The sequence below is a fragment of the Grus americana genome, chromosome 27, assembly GCF_028858705.1.
Source record: "Grus americana isolate bGruAme1 chromosome 27, bGruAme1.mat, whole genome shotgun sequence".
NCBI classification, from domain to species: domain Eukaryota; kingdom Metazoa; phylum Chordata; class Aves; order Gruiformes; family Gruidae; genus Grus; species Grus americana.
The window spans coordinates 31,115-48,641 of record NC_072878.1 but is presented as its reverse complement, the minus strand read 5'-3'; the positions used below and the strand labels follow the sequence as shown (position 1 = coordinate 48,641).

At 64.4% G+C, this 17,527-nt stretch overlaps 1 protein-coding gene across 2 annotated transcripts; it reads left to right on the top strand.

Moving 5' to 3' along the window:
- Positions 1 to 5,140: 5,140 nt before the first annotated feature.
- USF2 (upstream transcription factor 2, c-fos interacting) lies at positions 5,141 to 16,419 on the top strand. 2 transcript variants are annotated; one of them, XM_054805065.1, is made up of 10 exons: positions 5,141 to 5,242; positions 5,761 to 5,807; positions 6,441 to 6,568; positions 7,486 to 7,581; positions 8,796 to 8,925; positions 10,143 to 10,230; positions 11,422 to 11,480; positions 12,856 to 12,950; positions 14,787 to 14,918; positions 15,917 to 16,419. In XM_054805065.1, the coding sequence occupies exons 1-10, from the start codon at positions 5,190 to 5,192 to the stop codon at positions 16,004 to 16,006; spliced, it is 918 nt and encodes a 305-aa protein (XP_054661040.1). In that variant the 5' UTR covers positions 5,141 to 5,189; the 3' UTR covers positions 16,007 to 16,419. The 2 variants fall into 2 exon arrangements, with proteins under 2 accessions (XP_054661040.1, XP_054661041.1); XM_054805066.1 differs by having other exon boundaries at positions 5,142 to 5,242; positions 14,790 to 14,918; positions 15,917 to 16,414.
- The last annotated feature ends 1,108 nt before the right edge of the window (positions 16,420 to 17,527 follow it).

Below are 17,527 nucleotides of genomic sequence, written 5' to 3'. Positions count from 1 at the left end.
GGGGGTGTGGTCTATGGGGGTGTGGTCTATAAGGGGTGTGATCTATAGGGGAGGAGGAGCCTATAGGGCCCCAGGGCTACAGGGGGTGTGGTCTATAGGGGTGTGGTCTATAGGGGTCTGGTCTATAGGGGGTGTGGTCTATAGGGTAGGAGGAGCCTATAGGGCCCCAGGGCTATAGGGGCTGTGGTCTATAGGGGGGGAGAAGGCACCTATAGGGCCCCAGAGCTATAGGGGGTTGAGGGAGGTGTTCTATAGGCAGCCCCCAGAAACTATAGGGGGGGGGAGTGGCAGGACACTCCCCCCAAATGCTATAGGGGCCCCTCGGGACCCTATAGGGCTCTACCCGGTGCTATAGGAGCCCCCCCAGGCCATATAGGGGTGCTATAGGGACTCTTACAGGTACTATAGGAGCCCCTATAGGGAATATAGGGTCCCCTCGGGTGCTATAGGGTCACCCCAGGTTGTTCTAAGGGGTCCCTTAGATTCTATAGGGCTCCTCTGGGTGCTATAGGGGTCCCTGGGATCCTATAGGGGCCCCCGGTCACTATAGGCCCACCCTGACTCGCTATAAGGTCCCCTGGGTTCCTATAGGGGCTCTTCTGGGTGCTATAGGGGTCCCAGGGACCCTATAGGGCTGCTATAGGATCCCCCTGCGTTCCTATAGGGGCTCTTCTGGGTGCTATAGGGTTCCCTGGGTTGCTATAGGGGCTCCTCCGGGTTCTATAGACTCGCCCCCCCAGTTCCTATAGGGCTCTTCCAGGTTCTATAGGGTCCCCCCAGTTCCTATAGGGCTTTTCCAGGTGCTATAAGCTGCCCCCCCAACCCTATAGACCTCCCCCAGGGGCTATAGGGTCCCCCTAGGTTGCTATAGGGTCCCCTCCACTTCCTATAGGGCTCTTCTGGGTTCTATAGGCTCCACTCCAGTTCCTATAGGACTCCTCCGGGTCCTATAGGCCTCCCCCATTTCCTATAGGGCTCTTCTGGGTCCTATAGGGTCCCCCCCTCTTCCTATAGGGGCTCTTCCGGGTTCCATAGGCTCCCCCCCCAGTTCCTATAGGGCCCTTCCAGGTTCTATAGGGTCCCCCCAGTTCCTATAGGGGCTCTTCCGGGTTCTATAGGCTCCCCCGCTCCATTTGTATAGGGCTCTTCCAGGTCATATAGGGTCCCCCCAGTTCCTATACGGCTCATCCACCTTCTATAGGCTCCCCCCAGTTCCCATAGGGCCCTTCCGGATTCTATAGGGTGTGTCCACCAGTTCCTATAGGGCTCTTCCGGGTTCTATAGGCTCCCCCCCCAGTTCCTATAGGGCTCTTCCGGGTTCTATAGGGTGTCCCCCAGGTCCTATAGGGGCTCTTCTGTGTGCTATAGGCTCCCCCATTTCCTATAGGGCTCCTCCAGCTTCTATAGGCTCCCCCCCAGTTCCTATAGGGCTTCTCCTGGTTCTATAGGATCCCCCCAGTTCCTATAGGGCCCTTCTGGGTGCTATAGAGCGTCCCCTCAGTGCCTATATGGGTCTTCTGGCTTCTATAGGCTCCCTCCCCAGTTCCTATAGGGGTTCTTCCAGCTTCTATAGGGCCCTTCCAGGTTCTATACAGTTCCCCCCAGTTCCTATAGGGGCTCTTCTGGGTTCTATAGGGTCTGCTCCTTTTCCTATATGGGTTCTTCTGCCTTCTATAGGCTCCCCCCCAGTTCCTATAGGGCCCTTCCAGGTTCTATAGGGTTCCCCCCACTTCCTATAGGGCTCTTCTGCCTTCTATAGGCTCCACTCCAGTTCCTATAGGGGCTCTTCCAGCTTCTATAGGCTCCTCCTATGTCCTATAGGGCTCTTCTGGGTTCTATAGGGTTCCCCCCAGTTCCTATAGGGGCTCTTCTGGGTTCTATAGGGTCTACTCCTCTTCCTATATGGGTTCTTCCACCTTCTATAGGCTCCCCCCCAGTTCCTATAGGGCTCTTCTGGGTTCTGTAGGGTCCCTCCCAGTTCCTATAGGGGCTCTTCTGGGTTCTATAGGGTTCCCCCCAGGTCCTATAGGGGCTCTTTTGCCTTCTATAGGCTCCCCCCCAGTTCCTATAGGGCTCTTCCAGCTTCTATAGGCTTCCCCCACATCCTATAGGGCCCTTCCAGGTTCTATAGGGTGTCCCCCAGGTCCTATAGGGGCTCTTCTGGGTTCTATATGGTCCCCCCAGTTCCTATAGGACCTTTCTGGCTTCTATAGGCTCCACCCCAGTTCCTATAGGGGCTCTTCCAGCTTCTATAGGCTCCCCCCACATCCTATAGGGCCCTTCCGGGTTCTATAGGGTGTCCCCCAGGTCCTATAGGGGCTCTTCTGGGTTCTATATGGTCCCCCCAGTTCCTATAGGACCTTTCTGGCTTCTATAGGCTCCCCCCCAGTTCCTATAGGGGCTCTTCCAGCTTCTATAGGCTCCCCCCACATCCTATAGGGCCCTTCCAGGTTCTATAGGCTCCCCCCCCCCAGTTCCTACAGGGGCTCTTCCAGTGTCTATAGGGTGTCCCCCCAGTTCCTATAGGGCCCTTCCAGATTCTATAGGCTCCCCCCCAGTTCCTATAGGGGCTCTTCCAGGTTCTATAGGCTCCCCCCCCAGTTCCTATAGGGGCTCTTCTGGGTTCTACATGGTCCCCCCAGTTCCTATAGGGCCCTTCCACCTTCTATAGGCTCCCCCCCCAGTTCCTATAGGGGCTCTTCCAGCTTCTATAGGGTTCCCCCCACATCCTATAGGGCCCTTCCACCTTCTATAGGCTCCCCCCCCAGTTCCTACAGGGGCTCTTCCAGTGTCTATAGGCTCCCCCCAGTTCCTATAGGGCCCTTCCAGATTCTATAGGGTGTCCCCCAGGTCCTATAGGGGCTCTTCCGGGTTCTATAGGCTCCCCCCCCAGTTCCTATAGGGCTCTTCCGGGTTCTGTAGGGTCCCTCCCAGTTCCTATAGGGGCTCTTCTGGGTTCTATAGGGTTCCCCCCAGGTCCTATAGGGGCTCTTTTGCCTTCTATAGGCTCCCCCCACATCCTATAGGGCCCTTCCGGATTCTATAGTCTCCCCCCCAGTTCCTATAGGGCTCTTCCAGTGTCTATAGGCTCCCCCCACATCCTATAGGGCCCTTCCAGGTTCTATAGGGTGTCCCCCAGGTCCTATAGGGGCTCTTCTGGGTTCTATATGGTCCCCCCAGTTCCTATAGGACCTTTCTGGCTTCTATAGGCTCCCCCCCAGTTCCTATAGGGGCTCTTCCAGCTTCTATAGGGTGTCCCCCAGGTCCTATAGGGCCCTTCCACCTTCTATAGGCTCCCCCTCCCCCAGTTCCTATAGGGGCTCTTCCAGCATCTATAGGCTCCCCCCACATCCTATAGGGCTCTTCCGGGTTCTATAGGGTGTCCCCAGTTCCTATAGGACCCTTCTGCCTTCTATAGGCTCCCCCCCAGTTCCTATAGGGGCTCTTCCAGCTTCTATAGGGTGTCCCCCAGGTCCTATAGGGCCCTTCCACCTTCTATAGGCTCCCCCTCCCCCAGTTCCTATAGGGGCTCTTCCAGCATCTATAGGCTCCCCCCACATCCTATAGGGCTCTTCCGGGTTCTATAGGGTGTCCCCAGTTCCTATAGGACCCTTCTGCCTTCTATAGGCTCCCCCCCAGTTCCTATAGGGGCTCTTCCAGCTTCTATAGGCTCCCCCCACATCCTATAGGGCCCTTCCGGATTCTATAGGCTCCCCCCCAGTTCCTATAGGGCTCTTCCAGTGTCTATAGGCTCCCCCCACATCCTATAGGGCCCTTCCGGGTTCTATAGGGTGTCCCCCAGGTCCTATAGGGGCTCTTCTGGGTTCTATATGGTCCCCCCAGTTCCTATAGGACCTTTCTGGCTTCTATAGGCTCCCCCCCAGTTCCTATAGGGCTCTTCCAGCTTCTATAGGCTCCCCCCACATCCTATAGGGCCCTTCCGGGTTCTATAGGCTCCCCCCGATTCCTATAGGGGCTCCCCCGGGTCCTATAGCCCCCCCCCTCCCCATAGGTCACCTCCACCCCCCCTCCCCCCCTCCTCGTGGGGCGTGACCAACCCGGAAGTCCCTGCCCCTCCCCCCCTCCCCCCTCCTTTTCCCGCGCTCCCACGCGCCTGCGCGCCACGCAAACCCCTCCCCCTTCCGGCGCCCGCCCTCCCCTCCCCCCTCCCTTCCCCACGCCCCTCCCCCCTCCCCCTCCCTTTCCCTTCCCCCCCTCCTCCCCCCTCCCCCTCCCCCCTCCTTCCCCCCCCCCCCCCCCCACGCCGCTGCCGCAACGATCGTTTCGCCGCCGCCGCCGCCGCCGATCGCGGGAACCGGGAGGTCACGAGTGGGGTGGGGGGGGGGGGTGGGGGAAAAGGGGGGGGTGGGGTGGGAGCGTGCGAAATCCCTTCGGAACCCCCCCCCTTCCAAAAAAAAAAAAAAAAAAGGCGAAAAAAGGGGGGGGTCGGGTCGCGTGTGCCGTGTCCCCCCCCCCCCAAAAAAAAAAAATAGGCGGAGGGGGGGGGAGGGGAAGGAGGAAAAGGGACAGAAAGGGGGGGGGAGGGGAAATTCGAACCAACCCCCCCTCCCCACGCGCGTGGAGGGGGGGGGAGGGGAAAGGTTCGCGCAACCCCCCCCCCCTTTAAAAAAAGAAAAAAAACCCCCCACCCCCCCCACCCCCCACGCGTGCGCGCGCACGTGACGCGGGTGTTTGGCCCCGTGATCAATCGCGACCGGGAAGGAAAAAAAAAAAAAAAAAAAGAAAAAAAAGGGGGGGGTGGGGGGGGAAAAACACCCCCCCCCCAAAAAAAAAAAAAAGGGGGGAGGGGGGAAAAAAAGGGGGGGGAAAAAAGGAGGGGGAGGGGAAAAAGGGAGGGGGGGGGGGTGGGGGGGGTAGAGAAGGAAAAATCAACCGGGAGCGACACCCCACCCCCCCCCACCCCCTTCACCCCCTCTTTACCCCTCCCCCCACCCCCCCCACGCGCGAAACCGCCCCTCCCCCCACTTTTTTTAGACACCCCCCCCCGCGCGTGCCCCCTCCCCCACCCTTAGAAACCCCCCCCCCGGATATAAAAAAGGGGGGGACCCCCCCACACTTAACCCCTCCCCCCATCTTTAGGGACACCCCTCCCCCACCCCAGCCCCTCCCCCCCAACTTTTAGGGGTTCCCCCCCCCCCCAAACCCCCCGGGACCCCCCCCACCCCCCCATGGACATGCTCGACCCCGGGCTGGATTCGGCCGCCGGCTCCGCTGCCCCCAGGTAAGGGGGGGACCCCAAAATTTGGGGGTGGGGGGGCACCCCAAAATTAAAGGAGGGGGGCACCCCGGAATTGGGGGGAGGGGGCACCCCGGAATTGGGGGGGGCTGAAATGAAAGGGGGAGGGGGGGTGCTTGGGGGGGGGGGGGGGGAATTGGGGGGGGACCCCAGAAGTGGGGGGGCACCCCGGAATTAAAGAGGGGAACCCCAAAATTACAGGGAGGGGGCTGAAATGAAAGGGGGAGGGGGGGAGTTTGGGGGGGGGTGGGGGACTGGAATGGGGGGGGAAGTGGGGGGGACCCCAGAATTTAAGAGGGGAAGCCTGAAATTAAAGGGGGGGCCCCCCAAAAATTTAGGGTGGGGGTGGGAGGGCAGAATTTGGGGGGGGGAAGCTCGAAAGTGGGGGGAGGGGGATTTGGGGGGAAGCCCAAATTTAAGGGGGAGGAAGGCCAAAATGGGGGGGGGGCACCCCAAAATTGGGGGGAGGGGGGACCCCAAATGACCTTTGACCCCCCCCCCAGCCACGAGAAAAGTCAAGAAGCTGAAGAGGGCGTCGACCTGCAGGAGGGTGAGGGGACCCCGAGATTTGGGGGGGGACCCTGAGGTTTGGGGGGGGGCACAGGGGGTTGGGGGGGGACCCTGAGAATTTTTGGGGGGACCCTGAGGTTTAGGGGGGGGCACAGGGGTTTGGGGGGGACCCCGAGATTTGGGGGGGGGACCCTGAGGTTTGGGGGGGGCACAGGGGGTTGGGGGGGACCCTGAGAATTTTTGGGGGGCCCCAGGTATCCGGGGGGGACCCATAGATTTTGGGGGGGCACCCAGGTATCTGGGGAGGACCCAGGGGTCTGGGGGGCACCCTGAGATTTTGGGGGGTACCCATAGATTTGGGGGGAGCACCCAGGTATCCAGGAGGGACCCATAGATTTGGGGGGCCACCCATAGATTTGGGGGGGCACCCAGTTATCCGTGGGGGACCCAGGGGTCTGGGGGGCACCCTGAGATTTTGGGGGACCACCCATAAATTTGGGGGGGGCACCCCAAGATTTGGGGGGGGCACCCAAGCATCCCCCACCCACCCACCCCCAGATTTCCAGTGTCACCCATGGGTGGGGGGGGGGGGGACGGGACACGACACCCCTGGACGAAGCGGGGCGGGGGTTGGGGGAGGGGTGCGGGGGCACCCATGGGTGCTGTTCGGCAGGGGAGGGGGCGCCGGGGGAGGAGGCGGCGGTGGCCATCGCCAGCGTCCCCGTCCCCGTCCCCGTCCCCGGGGCCTTCGCCGACGCCGGGCTCCAGTACCAGTTCCGCACCGAAAGCAACGGCGGCCAGGTGGGTGGGGGGGCACCCATGGGTGCTGGGGTGGGGGTTGGGGGGCACCCATGGGTGCTGGGGTTTGGGTAAGGAGGGAGGTGGGAGGCCCAAATGGGTGTTTGAGGGGCACCCAGGGGTGGTGGAAGGGGGGGTGGAGGGGGGGAATGGGAGTCTGAGGTGGGTGAGGGGGCACCCATGGGTGCTGGGGTGGGTGTTTGAGGGGGGTGGGAGGTCTGGGTGGGTGTTTGGGGGGCACCCATGGGTGCTGGGGTGGGTGTTTGGGGGAGGTGGGAGGCCCGGGTGGGTGTTTGGGAAGCACCCAGGGGTGCTGGAGAGGGGGTGGGAGTCCTAGGTGGGCGTCTGAGGGCACCCATGGGTGTTGGGGAGCATGGGGGTGATAGGTGGGTGCTGGGGAGCACCCATGGGTGCTGGGGTGGGGTAGGGGGGGAGGTGGGAGGCCTGGGTGGGTGTTTGGGGGCACCCAGGGGTGCTGGGGGGGCATGAGGGTCATAGGTGGGTGCTCGGGGGGCACCTATGGGTGCTGGGGGAGTGCTGGGGGCACCCATGGGTGCTGGGGGGGTGTTGGGGGTGCTGGGGGCACCCATGGGTGCTAGGAGGGGCATGAGGGTCATAGGTGGATGCTTGGGGGCACCCATGGGTGCTGGGGGGGGGGACGACGACACATGGGGCTCCCAGCTGGGTGCTTGGGGGAGCACCCATAGGTATTGGGGGGGGGGAGCACCCATGGGTGCTGGGGGGGGGTTCCCAGGGTTCCGGGGCGGGGTGCACCCCTGGGTGCTGGGTGTATCCCAAGTGGCCGTCAACGGGGACGGGGTGGGGGGGGGGATGGGGGTGCCATGCCCCCCACCCTGTGACCCCTGGGTGCCCACCCCCCACCCTTGGGTGCCCCCCCTGACCCCTGGGTGCCCCCCCAGGTGACGTACCGGGTGGTGCAGGTGACGGAGGCCGCGCTCGATGGCCCCGAGGGAGCCGCCGTCAGCGTCGTCTCCACCTTCGCGGGGGCCACCCAGGTTTGGGGGGGGGCACCCTGGGGTGGGGGGCACCCATGGGTGCAGCAGGGGCACCCTGGGGGTCGGGGGGGCACCCAAGGGTGTCAGGGCAGCAGCCTGGGGGTTTGGGAGGAGGCACCTTGGGGTTGGGGGGGGCACCCTGGGGTTGGGGGGGCACCCATGGGTGTGGGGGGGCACCCTGGGGTGTGGGCGGGGGGCACCCAGGGGTGTCAGGGCAGCACCCTGAGAGTCAGGGGGGGCACCCAGGGGGTTTGGGGGGGGCACCCAGGGGTGTCAGGGCAGCACCCATGGGTGCAGGGGGGGCACTCAGGGGGTCGGGGGGGCACCCAGTGTTCGGGGGGGGCACCCAGGGGTGTGGGGGTGGCACCCTGGGGTTTGGGGGGGGCACCCATGGGTGCAGGGGGGGGCACCCAGGGGTTTTGAGGGGGCACCCTGGGGGGGGGGTACTCAGGGCTTGGGGGTGGCACCCAGGGGTTTCGGGGGGGCACCCAGGGTTGGGGAGACCCAGGGGTTTGGGGGCACCCATGTGCCTAGGGCAGCACCCATAAATTTGGGGGGTACCCAGGTGGGGTTTTTTTTTTGGGGGGGGCGCCAGAGATTTGAGGGGACACCCCAAAATTTTGGGGGCCCCAGAGATTTTGGGGGGGGTGCACCCAGGCATTTGTGGGTTCCCCAACTATTGGGGGTCACCCCCAATTTTTTTGGGGTGCACCCAGAGCTTTTGGGGGTTCCCCAACTATTTTGGGGGGTCACCCCCAATTTTTTGGGGGGGTTCACCCACGCATTTGTGGGGTCCCCAACTATTTTGGGGGGGCACCCCCAATTTTTTTGGGGGGTGCGCCCAGAGCTTTTGGGGGTTCCCCAACTATTGGGGTCACCCCCAATTTTTTTGGGGGGGTGCGCCCAGAGCTTTTGGGGGTTCCCCAACTATTTGGGGGGGTCACCCCGATTTTTTTGGGGGGGTTCACCCACGCATTTGTGGGGTCCCCAACTATTTTGGGGGGGCACCCCCAATTTTTTTGGGGGGTGCACCCAGAGCTTTTGTGGGTTCCCCAACTATTTTTGGGGGGGTCACCCCCAATTTATTTTGGGGTGCGCCCAGAGCTTTTGGGGGTTCTCACAGACTTTTTGGGGGGGGGAAATTACTTGGGGGGGGGGGTGTACCCCCCTTAGCCGTACTCGGGGGTACCTCCCAAAGTTGGGGTTCCCCCCAGGCGGTGATCCAGAACCCCTTCAGCAACGGGGGGAGCCCCGGGACCGAGGGCGGCGCCGAAGCCCGATTCGCCTGGGGGGGGGACGGGACCGTCTCCGTGCAGGGGGACCCCACTTTGGCCCAGGCCGGAGGTGAGATTTTGGGGGGGGGGGGCACCCCAAATATCATGGGGATACCCCAAATATGGTGGGGATACCCCAAATATCGGGGGGGATGCCCCAAATATCAGGGGGGGGATGCTATAAATAGTGGGGGAAACCCCAAATATCGGGGGCTGCCCTAAAATTTGGGGGGACCCCTAAAATTTGGGGGGACACCCCAAATATTGGGGGACACCCTAAGTATCGGGGGTACCCTAAAATTCGGGGGGGGACACCCCAAATATCAGGGGGACACCTTAAACACTGGGGGGCGCCCCGAATAGCGGGGGGACACCCTGAAATTTGGGGGGACACCCCAAATATTGGGGGGGAGCCCAAATATTGGGGGACACCCTAAGTATCGTGGGGACACCCTAAAATTTGGGGGGACACCCCCAATATCGTGGGGACACCCCAAATATCGGGGGGCACCCTAAGTATTGTGGGGATACCCTAAATATTGGGGGGCACCGTAAGTATCATGGGGACACCCTAAAATTCAGGGGGACACCCCAAATATCGTGGGGACACCCCAAATATCGGGGGGCACCCTAAGTATTGGGGGGCACCCTAAATATTGGGGGACACCCCAAATATTGAGGGGGCACCCTAAGTATTGGGGGGCACCCCAAATATTGGGGGGGGAGCCCAAATATTGGGGGACACCGTAAGTATCGTGGGGACACCCTAAAATTTGGGGGGACACCCCAAATATCGTGGGGGCACCCTAAGTATTGGGGGGCACCCTAAATATTGTGGGGACACCCTAAATATCGGGGGGACACCCTAAAATTCAGGGGGACACCCCAAATATCGTGGGGACACCCCAAATATCGGGGGGGCACCCTAAGTATTGGGGGGCACCCTAAATATTGTGGGGACACCCTAAATATCAGGGGGACACCCCAAATATCCGGGGGGCACCCTAAGTATCGTGGGGACACCCTAAATATTGTGGGGACACCCTAAATATCGGGGGGACACCCTAAAATTCAGGGGGACACCCCAAATATCGTGGGGACACCCCAAATATTGAGGGGGCACCCTAAGTATTGAGGGACACCCCAAATATCGGGGGGACACCCTAAATATTGTGGGGACACCCTAAAATTCAGGGGGACACCCCAAATATCAGGGGGACACCCCAAATATCGGGGGGGGCGCCCCGTTTCGGGTGTAACCCCCCCCCCCGTCCCCCCCTTTTCCAGGTCAGTTTTACGTCATGATGACGCCGCAGGACGTCCTGCAGCCGGGGACCCAGCGCAGCATCGCCCCCCGCGGGCACCCCTACTCCCCGTGAGTGACACGCCCCGACACGCCCCGACACGCCCCGACACGCCTTGCCACCCCCGCCCCCAAAAAACACGCCTGGGACACGCGCCCCCCCCCCTCGTGCGCGGACACGCCACCGACACGTGTGGTACCGCCGCGCCGCGCCGTGCGGGGACGCGCCCCTGACACGCCAGTGACACGCGTGGTAGCGCCGTGATGTGTCTCCCCATACGTGGGCACGCCCCCGACACGCCTCTGACACGCCACTGACACGCGTGGCACCGCCCTGACGCAGCTCCCCATACATGGACACGCCACTGACACGCCAGTGACACACCAGTGACACGCGTGGTACCACCCTGACACGCCTCCCCATACATGGACACACGCTGACACACCAGTGACATGCGTGGCACTGCCCTGACACCCCTCCCCATACATGGACACGCCCCTGACACGCCACTGACACGCCACTGACACGCGTGGTACCACCCTGACACGCCTCCCCGTACATGGACACGCCCCTGACACGCCCCTGACATGCCAGTGACACACGTGGCACCGCCCTGACACCCCTCCCCATACATGGACACGCCCCTGACACGCGTGGCACCTCCCTGTCACCGCGCCCCATACATGGACACGCCCCTGACACGCCACTGACACGCCAGTGACACGCATGGTACCACCCTGACACGCCTCCACATACATGGACACGCCCCTGACACGCCACTGACACGCCAGTGACACGCGTGGTACCACCCTGACACGCCTCCACATACATGGACACGCCCCTGACACGCCACTGACACGCCCCTGACACGCCAGTGACACGCGTGGTACCACCCTGACACGCCTCCCCGTACATGGACACGCCCCTGACACGCCCCTGACACGCCAGTGACACGCGTGGCACCGCCCTGACACCCCTCCCCGTACATGGACACGCCCCTGACACGCCACTGACACGCCAGTGACACGCGTGGTACCACCCTGACACGCCTCCCCATACATGGACACGCCCCTGACACGCCCCTGACACGCGTGGCACCGCCCTGACACCCCTCCCCGTACATGGACACGCCCCTGACACGCCCCTGACACGCGTGGCACCGCCCTGACACCCCTCCCCATACATGGACACGCCCCTGACACGCCCCTGACACGCCCCTGACACGCGTGGCACCGCCCTGACACGCCCCCCTGTCCCCGCAGGAAGCTGGAGGGGCCCCGGGTGCCCCGGGACGAACGACGTCGGGCGCAGCACAACGAGGGTGAGGGTGGCCACGCCCCCCTGGCCACGCCCCCTGCACCCCCACCCCCCACCCCGGGGCCCCCCCGATGTCCCCCTGTGTCCCCCAATGTCCCCGTGTGTCCCCACATCCCCCCATGTCCCCCCATCCCCCTATGTCCCCATGTCCCCCCCGTGTCCCCACATCCCTGTGTCCCCCCATGTCCCCCCATGCCCCCCCAAGTCCCCCCACGTCCCCATGTCCCCCCAATGTCCCCCCATGTCCCCCTGTGCCCTCACGTCCCCTTATGTCCCCCCCATGTCCCCGTGTCCTCCCACGTCCCCCTGTCCCCCCATGCCCCCCCATGTCCCTCTCTGTCCCCCCATGTCCCCCCATGTCCCCCCGTGTCCCCCTGTGTCCCCCCACATCCGTGTCCCCTCCATGTCCCTCCACATCCCCCCACGTCGCCCCATGTCCCCACGTCCCCCCATGTCCCCCTGTCCCCCCAATGTCCCCCCATATCCCCGTCCCCCCACGTCCCCCCATGTCCCCGTGTCCCCCCACGTCCCCCCACGTCCCCCCATGTCCCCATGTCCCTGTGTCCGCACGTCCCCCTACATCCCCCCACGTCCCCACGTCCCCCCACGTCCCCCCATGTCCCCATGTCCCTGTGTCCCCCCACAACCCCCCATGTCCCCCCATGTCCCCCCATGTCCCCGTGTCCCCCCACGTCACCCCACATCCCCCCACATCCCCCCACGTCCCCCCACGTACCCACGTCCCCCCACGTCCCCCCATGTCCCCCCACGTCCCCACATCCCCCCACGTCCCCCCACGTCCCCCCGTGTCCCCCCACAACCCCCCACGTCCCCCCACATCCCCCCACGTCCCCCCACGTCCCCCCATGTCCCCATGTCCCCGTGTCCCCCCACGTCCCCCCACATCCCCCCACGTCCCCCCATGTCCCCGTGTCCCCCCATGTCCCCCCACGTCACCCCACATCCCCCCACGTCCCCCCACGTCCCCCCACGTCCCCATGTCCCCGTGTCCCCCCACAACCCCCCACGTCCCCCCGTGTCCCCCCACATCCCCCCACGTCCCCCCATGTCCCCCCACGTCGCCCCACGTCCCCCCGTGTCCCCATGTCCCCGTGTCCCCCCACATCCCCCCACATCCCCCCACAACCCCCCATGTCCCCCCACGTCCCCATGTCCCCCCACATCCCCGTGTCCCCCCATGTCCCCCAATGTCCCCCCACGTCCCCCCACGTCCCCACATCCCCCCACGTCCCCCCGTGTCCCCATGTCCCCATGTCCCCGTGTCCCCCCCACAACCCCCCACATCCCCCCACGTCCCCCCACGTCCCCGTGTCCCCCCACATCCCCCCACGTCCCCCCACGTCCCCCTGTCCCCGCAGTGGAGCGCCGCCGGCGGGACAAGATCAATAACTGGATCGTGCAGCTCTCCAAGATCATCCCCGACTGCGGCGCCGACAACAGCAAAACGGGGGCGGTGAGGGGGGGCTGGGGGGTCCTGGGGGTCCCGGGGGCGGGAGGGGGACTGGGGGGTCCCGGGGGGAGGGGAACAGGGAGGTTTTGGGGGTCCCAAGGGGGATTGGGGGGGATCTGGGGGGGTACATGGGGGTTTTGGGGGGTCCTGGGGGTCCCGGGTGGAGGGGAACAGGGAGGTTTTGGGGGTCCCAAGGGGGATTGGGGGGGATCTGGGGGGGGTACATGGGGGTTTTGGGGGGTCCTGGGGGTCCCGGGTGGAGGGGAACAGGGAGGTTTTGGGGGTCCCAAGGGGGATTGGGGGGGATCTGGGGGGGGTACATGGGGGTTTTGGGGGGTCCTGGGGGTCCCGGGTGGAGGGGAACAGGGAGGTTTTGGGGGTCCCAAGGGGGATTGGGGGGGATCTGGGGGGGGTACATGGGGGTTTTGGGGGTCCCGGGGGGGGTTGGGGGGACCTGGGGGGGGACACATGGGGGTTTTGGGGGTCCCAGGGCACGGTTAGGGGGTCCTGGGGGGTAACAGGAGGGTTTTGGGGGTCTCAGGAGGGTTTTGGGGGGTCCTGGGGGATTTGGGGGGACCTGGGGAAGGGACCTGGGGGTTTTGGGGGTCCCAGGGGGGTTTTGGGGGGTCCTGGGGGGGAAAGAGGGGGCCTAAAGGGGCTCTGGGGGGTCCTAGGAGGGTCCTGGGGGGGTCTTGGGGGTCCCAAGGGGTCCTGGGGGGGGGGGGAGCAATTGGGGGGTACAGGGGAGGAAATGGGGGTCCTGGGGCGGGGGGAAGGGAGTTCTGGAGAGATTTGGGGGGGGGGGGTCCTGGGGTGGGGGGCAGAGGGGACCTAAAGGGATCTTAGAGGAGCTTTGGGGCACAACTGGGGTCTTGGGGCTCCCTGGGTGGATTTTGGGGCTCCCTGGGTGAACTTTGGGGTTCCCTGGGTGAATTTTAGGGCTCCCTGGGTGGATTTTGGGTTCCCTGGGTGGATTTTGGGGTTCCCTGGATGGATTCTGGGTGGATTTTGGGTTCCCTGGGTGAATTTTGGGGTTCCCTGGATGGATTTTGGGTTCCCTGGGTGAATTTTGGGGCTCCCTGGGTGAACTTTGGGGCTCTCTGGATGGATTTTGGGGCTCCCTGGGTGAATTTTGGGGTTCCCTGGATGGATTTTGGGGTTCCCTGGGTGGATTTTGGGTTCCCTGGGTGGATTTTGGGGCTCCCTGGGTGAATTTTAGGGCTCCCTGGGTGGATTTTGGGGTTCCCTGGGTGGATTTTGGGTTCCCTGGGTGGATTTTGGGGCTCCCTGGGTGGATTTTGGGGTTCCCTGGGTGAATTTTGGGTGGATTTTGGGGTTCCCTGGGTGGATTTTGGGTTCCCTGGGTGGATTTTGGGGCTCCCTGGGTGGATTTTGGGGTTCCCTGGGTGAATTTTGGGTGAATTTTAGGGCTCCCTGGGTGGATTTGGGGTTCCCTGGGTGGATTTTGGGTTCCCTGGGTGGATTTTGGGGCTCCCTGGGTGGATTTTGGGGTTCCCTGGGTGAATTTTGGGTGGATTTTGGGGTTCCCTGGGTGAATTTTGGGTTCCCTGGGTGAATTTTGGGTGAATTTTGGGGCTCCCTGGGTGGATTTTGGGTTCCCTGGGTGAATTTTGGGTTCCCTGGGTGAATTTTGGGTGGATTTTGGGGTTCCCTGGGTGGATTTTGGGTTCCCTGGGTGAATTTTGGGGCTCCCTGGGTGAATTTTGGGGCTCGCTGGGTGGATTTGGGGGTTCCGTGGGTGAATTTTGGGGATGGCGGGATGATAATTTGTTTTTGGCGGGGGGGGGGGCTGGGGTTGGGGTTGGGGGTATCCCCTAGCAGAGCAAAGGGGGGATCCTCTCCAAAGCCTGCGATTACGTGCGGGAGCTTCGCCAGAGCAACCAGCGCCTCCAGGAGACCTTCAAGGAGGCCGAACGCCTCCAGATGGACAACGACCTCCTCCGCCAGCAGGTGCCACGCCCCCTTTGGCCACGCCCCCTTTGGCCACGCCCCCTTTAGGGCCCCCCCCTTTAGCCCCCCCCCCCCTTTAGGCCCCCCCCCCTTTAGGCCCCCCCCCCCAGAGCTGCTGCCCCTTTAAGCGGCTCCCTGGCCACGCCCACTGGGGCGCTGGCCACGCCCACTCGTTGCTAGGCCACGCCCTTCCCTGCTAAGCCACGCCCCCGCTAAGCCACGCCCACCTCGCCCCCCCAAGCCCCGCCCCTCCCAGGCGTGTGGCTGCTGCCCCTATAAGTGGCTCCCTGGCCACGCCCACTCGCTGCGAGGCCACGCCCCCTCCCTGCCAAGCCACGCCCCCTCCCCCGCCACGCCACGCCCCCGCTAAGCCACGCCCCCTCCCTGCCAAGCCACGCCCCCCAAGCCACGCCCCTCCACGTGATCCAGGGCTGCTCCCCCTCCCCTGGCCACGCCCACTCATTGCTAGGCCACGCCTACTCTTAAACCACACCCCCCCTCCGGGCTAAGCCACGCCCCCTTCCCCGTGTGGGTTGCGGGGGTGTGTGTGCGGGGAGACCACACCCCTTTAGGCTAAGCCACGCCCACCCGGGCTAAGCCACGCCCACCTCCGGGCTAAAACCACGCCCCCTTCCGCTGTGGGTTGCATGGGAGGCCACGCCCTCTCCATGCTAAGCCACGCCCCCTCCAGGCAAAGCCACGCCCCCTTTCCCTGCCACTGCAGCTTGCATGTGGGGAGGCCACGCCCCTCCCGTCTAGGCCACGCCCCTCCCATCCAAACCACGCCCCCTGCGCTAAGCCACGCCCCTCCCTATTAAGCCACGCCCCCCCATTCCTGTCCACTGTGGGTTGCGGGGGGGGGGGTATGGGGAGGCTCCGCCCCTCCGTGCTAAGCCCCGCCCCTCCGTGCGAAGCCCCGCCCCTTAAGGCGAAGCCCCGCCCCTCCTCCGGGCGAGGCCCCGCCCCTGACCCCTCCCCCCTCCCCTCCCCCCCCGCAGATGGAGGAGCTGAAGAGCGAGAACGCCGTGCTGCGGGCCCAGCTGCAGCAGCGGGGGCTGGAGGGGACCCCCGAGGGCACCCCCCAGTGACCGCCCCTCCCCCACACACCCCCCACCCCCCCCCCGGGGGCACCCCCACCCACCGGGGACACACCCCTCCCCCCCCCCCTTCTCCCCTCCCCCGCACTTCCTGAGGACATAATGCCCCACCCCCACCTACCCCACCCCCACCCCCTGCGGGGGGGGGGGGGGCACCAGGAAACCCCATGGGGACGCTGCCCCTCCCCCACCGCCTTCGGGGGACACGCCCCCCCTCAGGCCACGCCCACCATGGGGACCCATCCCCCCCCCCCCCCTTCCCCCCCCCCCTCGGGTCTCCCCTCCCCCACTTCAGGCAGGGGGGGGGAAGACACCACAAAGCCCCTCCCCCCCCTTCCTCCTTGGGGTCACCCCTCCCCCCTCAGGCCACGCCCACCTTGGGGCCACCCCTCCCCCACCCCATTGCGGACTTCCCCTCCCCCCCACCCTGGGGCCACCCATCCCCCTTCCCCTCCCCCCTCCCTTCCCCCCCCCTCAATTCGAAGCAAAGCGGGGGAGGGGCCGCCCCTCCCCCCCCCCCTCCCCCCCCCTTTGTAATTAACGTTATTGTAATTAATTATTGTTTTGTACCGCCCGGGCGGGGGAGGGGCGGCCTCCCCCTCCCCCCCCTTCCCCCATCCCGCCCCTCCCCCCCTCTCCCCTTTCCCCCCTCGGTTTTTAGCGCCGGGTTTTTTTTGGGGGGGGTGGGGGAGGGGTGGGTGGGGGAGGGGTGGTCGGAAAAGGGGGGGGTTGGGGGAGGGGAGGAGCTGCCCCGGAAACCCCAAAAAACCAGGAAAAAAAAAAAAAAAAAAGGAAAAAGTAAAAAAACAAAAACCCCCAAAAAAAAAAAAAAAGCAGGAAAAAACACCCAAAAAAAAGTGAAAGTTTGGTTGTTGGGGGGGGGGGAGGGGTGACCTCTGACCCCGGCCTTGGCCACGCCCCCTTCCCCCAGGGCGGGGCCGCCCGGCTGCCGCCACCCGTGTCGCAACCGTCACCTCCCCCCGCCCCTCCCCCCGCTGTCACCGTCACCTCCACCCCCCACCCCCGGCGCCACCGACGGCGTCACCGCGTCGCCATCACCGTGTCACCGCGTCGCCGTTCGCATCCCCGCTAGCGTCGCGCCGGTGTCGCCGTCGGTGGTGACATCACTGTCGCTGTCACGCTGGTGTCACCATCGCGCCGGTGTCACCATCGTTGGTGACATCACTGTCGCCGTCACCATCGGTGTCACCGGCGCCGTCGCATCGGCGGCATCATCAGCGTCACCAGCGGTGTCACCGTCAGCGTCACCAAAAGCGCCACCACCGCTGTCACCACTGCTGTCACCATCACCATCGGTGTCACCACCGGTGTCACCATCACCATCGGTGTCACCACCCGTGTCACCGTCACCACCCGTGTCACCGTCACCATCGCTGTCACCACCGGTGTCACCATCACCGTCGCTGTCACCATCACCACCCGTGTCACCGTCACCACCCGTGTCACCGTCACCATCGCTGTCACCACCGGTGTCACCGTCACCTCCAGTGC